We start from the raw sequence: 11,157 nt of genomic DNA, 5'->3' as shown, positions 1-11,157 counted from the left end.
ATCCTAGTCCCGATGCCAGGTTGTAACTGTGTGTGTTTCAGTAATAACTTTTAATTATTCAAACACAGCCATTTTCTGAAAGTGTCCTGTCAGTCTATCTGGCTTCTCCCTGTGGAATGAATACATCTCCATGCTAGACCATTTGTCATTTCCTGCTGTTTCACTATTCTGTGTTTATCACAATGGGAGTCATCGTTTTCCTCCTTTCCCTTAAGTTACAGAATGACTTTGGACCAATGCATCTTCCTTTCTACCTTCTTTGTAGAGGATTGAATTGCCACTATCTGCATTTGTACTAGTGCTTCATAAAAAATCTACTGGTGTTCACAGAATGTTTCCTGCCATTTGCCTTTCAAATCAGCCTCTTTCCAGTTGTTCTTGTGTATTTTATTTTGTTTAGGGGATATGCAAATAATTAACTGGACAGATTCTTGCCATCTGAATATTTGCTTGTATGTGCAAGAAAAGACAAGTTTGATGCCAGAGAAGCTGGGGCTGCCCCATCCCTGGAAGTGTCTGAGGCCAGGTTGGATAAGGCTTGGAACAACCTGGGATAGTGGAAGGTGTCCCTGCCCATGGCAGGGAATTGATGATCTTTCATGTTCCTTCCCCCCTAAATAATTTTATGATTCCAAAATCCATACCTCTGCCTTCAGTAGTCAAAGTTGGACTTTTCCAGGGACACTTCTGCCCATTTATTGATTGCATGAAAACCAGTATTTATTAAGAACTTGATGCTGATTTTCGCAAGTTCAGAGGTGTTAGCAGCAATTGCACTGGATTGATAGAATTTCCTTGGAAAACCTGATGTGAATGTGAACCTCAAAGCCTTAATTAATGACAGTCCTGAATCTCCCTTTTCTCCAGCACCGCATTTTCCCCTGAATTACTCTGTAAGCGGCCTCTTTTTTTTTTTTTTTTTTTTTTTTTTTTTTTTTTTTTACATCCAAGCTATGTGAAAAACAAAGTTAAGTGTGTGGAACTAGGAATTCTGATATGTCATAGCTATAGCTGGTAGCACTTCCATAGTTTAACAATATGCTTCAGTTTTTATTTGTCTGTTAAAGTCTGTTTCTGGGCTCTGATACATCAGCTTTTTTCTATTTCTTTGGGTTAAAACTTTGTGCTAAACATGCCAGTCCAGATGTGCATTGTGTGTGTAATAGGACAGGGGTAGCCTGTTTACACAGATGTATTTTAGTTTATTTGTGCTATGGGTTGGATGTGACTTTATGTTTGTGAGTGTAACACTGCTAAAGATCCATCTGAGGAAAAATAGATATAGTTGGAACCTATTTGCTGGAACTTTCAGTATGGGAGTAGTGCAGGTTAGAGTGGAGGATATATCCCTCCAGTATGCACTCACCATTATGTGATTCCCCTCAACATGCACTTGCTTTTCTAGCCTTCAAAACATTTTAATTAATGTGGTTTCAGGAAAGTATTTTTATAAAAAAAGCTAAATAATTAAATCAATTATTGAATTTTTTCTTTTTTTTTTTTCCATTTCAAAAAATGGTGGATTACCTTAACTTTTGGGACATGAAAAACATGTGTTTTATAGACCTGGTAACAGAAGGTTCAGAAGGCCTTCAGAGCTCATGGGAGCATGTGAAAATTGAAGGTGTCTTCCTTGTCTACATCCAGTTAAATGTGCGTGTATACCTAAAGCTTTTTTATTCTCTTTTCTGAAATTAGTAGTAAAAATGTGTTTGTGGGAATAGACTGGCTAGTGGGATAGCAGCCTGTGTTTGGCATGCCTAGGATTTGGTTTGCCCTCCATTTAAGTGACAAAATCTGTAGTAATGGCATATATAGCTAAACTCATCTATTAAATCAAACAGGTTTCTTAATTGGGAGTGTGGTTAGGATTATTTTTTGCCCTTTGCCTTCAGTTATTGGTTCCATACCTGAAGATTATTTACAGATAGAAACTTTTACTTAGTTTGTCTCCTGAAGCCTTTCTACCCATTTGAGTTGTGATGGAATAGTAAGTTACACATGAATGGAATTTCAGGATTGAAAAATACAAACCTGAAACCTACATCCTGAATATTCCAAGAGTTCCTGTTTTCTTAGAAATGGGGGAAAGGAGAGCAGTAGGAAGGACATCGTTTTCATGGCTGATGTACAGCACGTGGTGCAGAGCTGCCTTGCTGTGCTGGACAGGTACCACAGCACGGCGTTCGCGCGCTGGCTCCGCTGCCACCACACGCTGTTATGGTACTGCCGTTTCACTTCCTCCAGAATTTGGGTTTGTGACATGTATTCTATCAGTTAAATTCAGGATGTGAGAGTCAGGTTCTGTGAGTACTCCCGGGAGCGTGCCAGAGACCTCTTCCTTCCTTTGGAAGGTTAAACAAATACGGTTGTCTAATGATAACCACATGCCTGCAGTTGTTCAGTCTCATGGGAAGGGAAGAAGAGCTGATCTGAAGCCCTGCTGTTCATCACAGAGCTCCTGCTCTCATGAGGGGGTGAGGGAGAGCACTTCAGTGATGTGTGTATGGTTCAGAAGGGCACAAAAAGTAGTTATTTAAACCTACACACTGTCCTGGGTGTGCTTCTGTAGTATGGCAGTGACAGTCCATGGAGAACTGAGAACAATTGATGTTATGTGACTTCTTGGGTTTTTTTAGGTAGTGGCTTCAGAGGCACTGATAAGGAAAGCATCACACCCTTTTCAAGTGGTAGATAAGACATACACTTAACTGATATGGAACCAGTCAGAAAATGCAGTGATTTGTTAGGGGCCGCAAAACTACACCTGCTTCAAGAATAAATCTTAGGTGTTCGAGTCTCAGTTGCACGGTTTGATTACAAAATTCCCTAAGTATTGACATGATATACTGTCATTTTGGTGCATGGTTGTCTCATATTGAATCTCATTTGTCTCATACAATGTTTTTTGATTTAAAAAGGAAAAAAAAAGGAAAATACTTCATGGGTAAAACCCCTAAAAATATCATCAGAAACACTTAAAAGCTGCTGAAGTTGTTTTTTTTTTTTTTTTTTTGTTTTTTTTTGTTTTTGTTGTTATTGTGAAATATATTGGCATGAAAATAAAGCAAATAAACAAAGCCAGTGCTGGTATTGCAAGCATTAGAAATGGCAAAACTGAATTAAAAAATAATGAAACTTGAAAATTAGAAATGTTCTTTTTATCTCTCTTGTTCCTACACCACTAGAAATCTGACTGAGGTATTTTTCATATTTTTGCATGTAAAATTACGCACAAATTTGCACAAATGCACAAAATCCAGAAACAAGTCCTGTGGTGACTGATGGCTCTTCTGTAAACATACAAGCTCTTAATGGATGCATGTACTATCCTTCTCTGTGTTTGTAGAACATGAAAAAGTAGTTGTAGGATAAATGATTAATTCACTTCAGACATAACACTTTTCATGCTTCATTTACAGTGAGGTTGATGTATTTTGCTTTACAATCTGGCTGCATCCTAAATGCCCTTACTCTGAAATGGGCATTTCAACAAGTCTGACTTTCCTGGAAGGACCAGCAATACCTCAGTGCATTTTAATCAAGCCAGTGTTGTGTCTAGTCTGGGGAAAAAGCTGCATCACCAACTTTGTTAGCTTCAGGGAACAGTTGAAGTGAATGCAGGAATAGAAGATTCTTAACAATGAAAACAAACACCCCCATCCCTGGAAGTGTCTGGGGTCAGGTTGGGCAGGGCTTGGAGCAGCCTGGGATAGTGGAAGGTGTCCCTGCCCATGGCAGGGGATTAGAATGAGATGATCTTTACAGTCACTTTCCACCCATGGTTCTAGAAAATATCTCATGTTTAATAAATTGTGTGTTGGCTTCATGGTCAAAAATAACTTTGTAAAGAAACTTCAGAATATGTGATTAGATGGAAGGGTGTCCTTTGCCTTTGAACATCACAACAGTCTGTAGTTTCACTTCTGGAATTTCACGTACGACTGTATGCACCATGTGTTTTGTGTTGTATTGAGAATAAATTATTTTGCCCATGGAAAAGTATTTCCTGCTTCCTTTAACTCATAGAATGAAATCTTGCTGAATCTGTAATGATGGGGTCTGTCTCCAATTCATAAAAATTAATTCTAGTTTAGGATAGAATATTGTCTCCCATTTTGTGATTGAATTTACGTACCTGATGCAGAACATGTGTGTGCTGATGAGATATATCTGGATTCCCACATATTGATATTTTTGGGTCCAAAGTCAAGTAAAATTTGTCTGACTTTTACCTTTCAAGGAGGATATTTGTCCACTTGATAAAATCCCCATGAAATTCAGTTCTCTCCTCTGGAGGAGACAAGGGGTGGAATAGCAGTGGGAGTAGAAAAAGCTGAATTTAGGGGTCTGAACTGAAACAGGGGCCTTGGTTTATTCCTTTTTGGCAGAGTTGGACAATGTTTTAGGCTGAGGTTTTGGAGGGTAGAATCTCCTAAAGATGACTGAGTTGTATCGGCAGTGCCTGCTGATATTTATAGCTAGTTTTAGCTGTAGCTTTTCACTATAAAAAATAAGATTCTTAGTGCAAATTGATGACAGATCACCAGAGTGAGAGGAGATGTACTTGCACATCCTCGCTTGAAAATGTGGCCCAGGCTGCTCCATGGAAACAAAAGAGAGAAGCAGATGCGCTGCTAGTTTTTGCTTTAAAATCTATTCTGCATGCCTGCAATGGAAATGTGCTCGTTGGGTTTCTCATTTATTTATCTCTAGATAAATTTTCCCTGTAGAACTGCAAAGCTTCCATGTCCTTTGTCCTGAAATCCAGTGTCTTGTGGAAGACAAAGGCTGGTACCTGTCACTCCCCTCCCTGTCACTGCTGCTGCACCATCCACCTCGAGGATGCCTTGACCTTGTTTAGCAGCTTTGGCTGTTCAAGATGTCGGCCCCAGTGTCAGGAATTCCTCTGGTGCAGAAGGCTCCCGTTCTAAATTTATTCTGGTTTACTCTCCTCTGTGGCTGCAGGAAGAGGCCCCTTTTGTGACTCAGGTAACCCTTTGTGCACAGAGCCCCTCGCAGGAGCTGCTGGCAGCATCCTGGCAGACTGGCTGCCACCATGTCTTCTTGTGTTGCTGTTAGGATAGATCAAATTCAAATAAAACCCGGTATTTCCAATTAGGTCAAAAGGCTGTCCTTGAAACATTGTAATTTTGATATCCCAAGATGCTGATTGGGCCCTGGACTGAAGTACTCCTGTGAGAACAGTGCTGCTTGTATTCTAAAGCAATGTTAGGTTATCTTGCATTTGGTTTAGCAACCTTTATAATGTCCTGATAGCCAACAATAATTATGGCTTTAGTTGAATGCCCAGTAACAATAGTTATGGATATAATCCGAGGGCTTTTTCTTGTGCCTGTATACAAAAGAAGTGTAAAAGGGACTTCTACACCAGGGCGAATGCTATTTTGTCACTTTATACTGGGATAAACTGGGAAATACATTAGTTAATATAAAAAGAAATTCAGACAAGTGGTTTTTGCCCTGCCTATGGCAGCTGAGCAGTATAAGTGGTATGTGCACGTGTGTGCACATTTTGAGAGGATTTTCACAAAAGCCAGCCTTAGCACTTCTTGAGGTCATTTGAGAGTACCTAAAGTGACACTTCTGTTCCATATTGCTCCTAAAGGAAGCTCACTCTCTCTCCCCCCTCAACACTTCTTTTCTTCACAAGAAATTTTTTGATTCCGCTTTTATTGGCGCATATGCTCCTAACTCACTTGGGCCTTTTCAGTGTATTGCACAGGAAAGACAAGTTCACTGGAAATCTAAAAGCATTTTTTAATGGAAAATATTACTTCTGTGCAAAGAATACTTCTGTGTTGATGGAAAGTTGATCAGAAGTTTCCCCTAATGCCTCATTATTTAATCTGTGACCTTATTTTTTCCTTCAAGTGGTCCTTGTTACCTTAGAGTACAAGCATATTATGTAGCAGAAAGTTAATTGCTTTGTTCAGTGAGGAGAGAACATGACTGTGCTGTTAAGTTGCATTGGCTGCGCCCTGGCAGGAGGGAGCCTTGTAAGCAGCACCTCATGAACAGTATTTATTAGCATGACAAATATTTTTCTTTGTGCTAAACTCAAGTCTTACATGCCGCTCTTTTGTAAAGGATTAATATACTAGTAAATTTGCTTTAGTGAATTACCAAAGTTTGGAATAATAATCTTTAATTTCTCTTCTGACATAACTTCTTTTCTTGATGGTGTTTAAGTTCTGCCTGTGATTTTAAAATGTGACTTGACTTGCCAGTGTTGCAATGCTCTTTTCTCTCCCATTTTGTCACATACAAACATGCTATGAAACCCAGTTACAGAGTAGTTTCTCTTCAGCATTCTGAGTACACAGCTTTGCTGCCAAGCCTTGGGATGGAATCTGGTTGCCTGCAAAGGGCAGGAAAATCATGTTTAAAGCATTTTAAGCATTTTAATTTTCTTATCCTTTTGCTGAGGAATCAGTGCTAGAGGGAGAGTGGTGGGATCATAGGTGAATAGTCTGACCTTGTACTTCAAATCCCGTGCTCTTACTTTTATGTGGAAAAGTATTGTTTTCAATATGGTACCTATATGATTCATAGTTTGTTAATCTTGGTGTAGGCAGGTCTTGCACTGGTCTGTTTAAGACTCTTCCTTGTCTCAGCAATTTACTTTACTGTCAGTGCAGCTATTTCACATTTAACTTACCAAGGGAGCTGCCATCTGAGACCAAACCATCATTAAAAAGGGAGGATTCAGAACTGAGATACTGACTACAGCTGTGTGGTAAAAGATTTGATTCTCACTTTGGGGCTTACAAGAGTTGCAGGGGTAGCTTGTTGATTGAAAGTCCCTGAAATTATTTCATTCCTATGATAGAAGAGTGGTCAGACACCATTTGGGTTGCTAACACATTTCTTGTCATGTTCTTTTTCTTGTGCTGGTGATGATCCATCAGTCAGTCTGGTTTGTTATATCAGAAAGAGGTTATTGCTTCTTCAGGAGCACCAAGTTGGACTTTGCATTTAAGTAACAGGCATCAGATATATGTAATTTTTGTTTGCATGCAATTAACAAATACCCTCCAGCATTGAGTCAGATGGGTTTAGAGTTATGTTGCATAAAATATGATGTTACTATTTTGGAAGGTCTTTTGTAGGTAAATTTTTTACATTACTTCATTGTTGTGAAAGTGCCCAGCTGATGTGAGTCAAAAAAGAGAAGGAAGAAGTTAATGACAAACAACAGATCATAGACTGACCCAAAAAGGGGCAGTCTTCCAAGAAAGAATGGAAGCTTTGGAATTCTTTCCCTGTTATAATTTTGGACAGTGCTAAACTCAGACTGTATTTTGAAGAATTTTTTTTCCTCTTCCAGCTTTAACGCAATTTACTTGCACCTAGAGAAATTTGAGACCATGCTTGTTGAATTCAAAGGAGGCAAGTTTGATTTGATGATGTCATGGTTTTGCTTTGTAAAAGTGCATGTCAAGAGGTAAATAACATACAGATAAATAACATACAGACACGTTTTTGCCAGCCTTACTCTTTTAGACTAGGATTATACAAAAGGCTCTAATGAGATTATTAAGGGCCCAGCCACACCAAGCAGCTGCTGGGGAAACTGACGTTTTAAGACTTAGGTTTCTTATTTAATATAAAAAGTAAAAATATCTTGTGTTTGATTTTAATCACAGGTCGACTTTACTTGGTTGATACAATAGCAGGAGATCCAGAGGTTCTGCAAGCAGATGCTGAAACATACTATGGAAAACTCTCAAAGAAGTCATTGTCCACTCCTGATGTTTTTCCCATCCCTGGAGGAGGAGAGGTAGTAGGCTGATGTTTCTCATGCTGCAAGTTAGATACTTGCAGATTAGTTTGTTGGTTGTGCTCGTGATCTGCTAATAGGGGTAAACTAGTGTGGCTGGATTGGAGAGCTCTTAAAATCATCAATCCTACATTATTTCAGATAGTTTGCATGCTGTGAGAGATAAGCTTAAACTCCAAGACTAAAACCCTGTGAGTGTGGAATATGGTTTGAAATACTTTGGTGAACTTTGCGTCTTGACCTGCCTCCTTACAGGACTGAATCAAAAGTAGATTTTATAGAGATTTAAACCATGGTGCTGCTCTGTATTCTGCCTCTACTGTGCAGTTTACACAGGCATGGGTGATGCACTCTATCTTTTGTTTCCATTCTTTTCAGTACTTATATTGGTAATTTTGAGTGTGGATTCTCCCAAAGGAATTTGTTTCTGAGACACCTGGGTGGAATAGAGATGACTGAACAAGCCTATTAAACATTTTTACTGCAGTCAACCTATGAAACCTTTAATTCTGGCATTTTGTATATCATCAAAGGTGTTCTGAGGTACCTGTTATTGTACTATCAAAGCAGAAATCAGATTAGTTGAAATACCTGTTTGGAATACAGTAGCTTTTCTGCAATTTAGGAAAATAATATGCAGTAGTTTCCAGAAAAATGCTGTTCCAGGTGGGATCAGCTTTGACTTGGAGCGGCGAATGTAGCAGGGTTTAAATACTCTTCTAATGCCCTCTAGTGGAGCTTGTAGGGCTAAATACAAACAGATTGAACATGCAAAGATCTCCCAGTTCAGGGCTTCTGAGTCCTTACCTTCCATGCCTGCTTGTGCTTTCAGAGGTTCATTTGCTGTTCCAGTAGAAGGGGAAGGGAGGTTAAAATCCCAGGCAGTGCTCTGTGTATTCCTGCAATAGCCACATGCACTGACATCAGTTAAAGGTGGACTTCTGGCTTTTGATTCACAACTGTCTTGGTTTTGCGGCTTGTAACCAGCCCTTAAATATATCACATGACTGATTTGAGTCTCATAGCAACACATTTCTCTTTGCATTCATCTAATTCAGGTCAAATCTAATCTAGTCAGCCAGTCAGGGGCATAAGTAATGGTAGCGTTCTTGCTGTATTGTCTTTTTTTGTCATAGTCTATAATAAATAGCTCAAAAAATGTTGATGTTTTGTAATTTAAAATAAATTAAATGTGATAAGGCAAAACTTCCATTCCCAGTGAACATCCCAACTAACAATCTCTATTACAGACCCACAGTCTGAAGGGTGAGGGGTTTGGTGTTTGAATAATGGCTGCACATTACCAAGCATTTTTTGCCCCTTCTGCATCTGTATTAAAGCAGGCTTCAAGTGGCAGGAGGGCAACAGCGAGTAACTGCTTAGCAGGAGTTAAGTGGCTGTCAGCCCACTTGCTGGGGTCACAGAACTTCTCTTTGGTATGGCTTGGTCAAGCATCCAGGACACAAATAGCAGGGATTACTGTGAGTGAGGATGGGACAGCAGCCGCACACAAAGCTATGCTTGGCTCATGCTGCTCTTGTTAACACCTGTGAAAGTGCACATTACCTTATCAAACAAAATAACAATCGTGGCAGTACTGGAAGTAGTCCTGGCCTTTTCATTATGGAAATGATCCCAGGTGCCATAATGACATTGATGCTGTTATGTTTGAAGCATGCAAAGAACAACTGAATCCCCAGATTTAGGCAAGCTCATGAATACAGATTTCAAGCAGTTTTCAACTTGTTTTTTTTCCTGGAGTCCAGTGTTTGCATAGATGCTTCCAGGATTCTGGCACTTGTCAACTACTGAACGCTGGTTTCATCTTAGAGTTGTTATCCTGAGTAATCCATATTCATATTTCTTCCATGTACCAAGAAATATTAAATGTAACACGTGACTGATTTGAGTTTCATAGCAAACTGACAAATGGGTGCAATTAGAGAGAGAGGCACACCCACACATACACAATGGACCAGATTTTGGAAAGTACAGTACATACTGTGCTAAGTCATGCACGCTCTTTGCCTGTACCTAAACTTACATGACAGCATTTGCAATATTCATATGGAAATCGTCATTTCTATGCATATAGAGCTGTTTGAGCACAGTAATTTTGTGTTTATGTGTCACATCATTTAGAAGTTTAATCTAAGAGCAAAAGCTTCAGAGTTGCATTTTGATTTTAGCTTTGCCTTCAACTTAACCACCTTGTGCCAATTATCTACCCTCACTGTGCCCCGAAGATAAACTGCCCAGGCACTGCCCTAATGCTTTGATACTCCCTGTACCCTCAGGCTTAATTCATTGTTTGCAAAACACCACGAGTACTCAGCTGGAGGATGCTGTAAGAAGTGCAAGTTGTGTTTGTTTTCAGTTGATGTGTCTGGTCTTTCATAATAGCGTTTGTCTGCCTGTGACAGTGTTCAAAGCCAGGTTATGTACTAACCAGGGCAAGTCAGCATTAAGGTCTTCACTAACTTCAGTAACTTGTTTTCTTTTACATTCACTTACACTATGGATAATATTAGAATATTATATGTATTTCAGTGCCTTGAAGTTGAGGATTGAGAGGGTGTTGTGCTAAGTTTGTACCATGCATGTCAGCAAAACATATCAATAAAACATGTCATAAGTGTATCTGATACATGAAGTACTTGTGAGATTTGCAATACAAAGAGCTACAGGGCTTGTTTGTTTTTTAGGTTAAACTTGAAGATTCCTGTGTGTGTTTTGTCCCTCTCTTCCGAAATAATCCTACTTGCAAACTGTTGCTGTTAACTGATCCAGAGGATAAAGAGACAGGTTAGAATTGGTCAAAATATTTTGAAATTTGAGTAGTTGTAATTTCTTTACCTTTAAGATGGTCTGCTTGTTTATGTATTTAAATATTCTGGGTTTTGTTTTGAATATGGAGTGGTTTCAGTTTATCTGTCAAGGATTTGTATCAGTGGGCTGCTGATTAGCTGGAAGAATTGACAATCAGGGCTTTTAAATTCTATGCATAAATCCTCTGCTGATAGCTGAAAAATCACCTTCGGTAAATGTTATTCTTTCTGACTTTATTCAACAGGATAATATTTTTCTAATTCAGAATGATGTGAAATTTAACACATTATGGTTTGGATAGAATCCTGAAATCCTTAAACAATAAAATACAGGTATGAAATAGTACTGCTTCTTACTGATTCTTATTAATATTCTTTTTTTTTTCTTTATGATTTTTTTTCAGTCCTAGGTTTAATTGCCTTTTATTTCCAATGCTGGGGTTTGAAGACTATCTACTGTTGTATAGATTAAGTGAGGAGTGTTGGTGTTGTGAAGCAATGGACTGTAGAATTTTTGGAGTATCT

The 11,157-nt window shown here is 38.9% G+C and overlaps 1 protein-coding gene across 1 annotated transcript in view; it reads left to right on the top strand.

Moving 5' to 3' along the window:
• The first annotated feature begins 2,119 nt into the window (after window positions 1–2,119).
• The window catches only part of LOC134049005 (protein FAM169B-like), a 29,517-nt gene continuing 20,479 nt past the window's right edge, over window positions 2,120–11,157 (top strand). Inside the window, exons 1-4 of the mRNA XM_062501151.1 lie at window positions 2,120–2,223; window positions 6,933–7,003; window positions 7,671–7,804; window positions 10,510–10,609. Of these exons, the coding sequence (XP_062357135.1) occupies window positions 2,120–2,223; window positions 6,933–7,003; window positions 7,671–7,804; window positions 10,510–10,609 (409 nt within the window). The remainder of the gene's footprint in view (window positions 2,224–6,932; window positions 7,004–7,670; window positions 7,805–10,509; window positions 10,610–11,157) is intronic.

Source organism: Cinclus cinclus, chromosome 13, assembly GCF_963662255.1.
Source record: "Cinclus cinclus chromosome 13, bCinCin1.1, whole genome shotgun sequence".
NCBI classification, from domain to species: Eukaryota; Metazoa; Chordata; class Aves; order Passeriformes; family Cinclidae; genus Cinclus; species Cinclus cinclus.
Note: the sequence above shows the minus strand (reverse complement) of the source record. Positions and strands in the feature narration are given on the sequence as shown.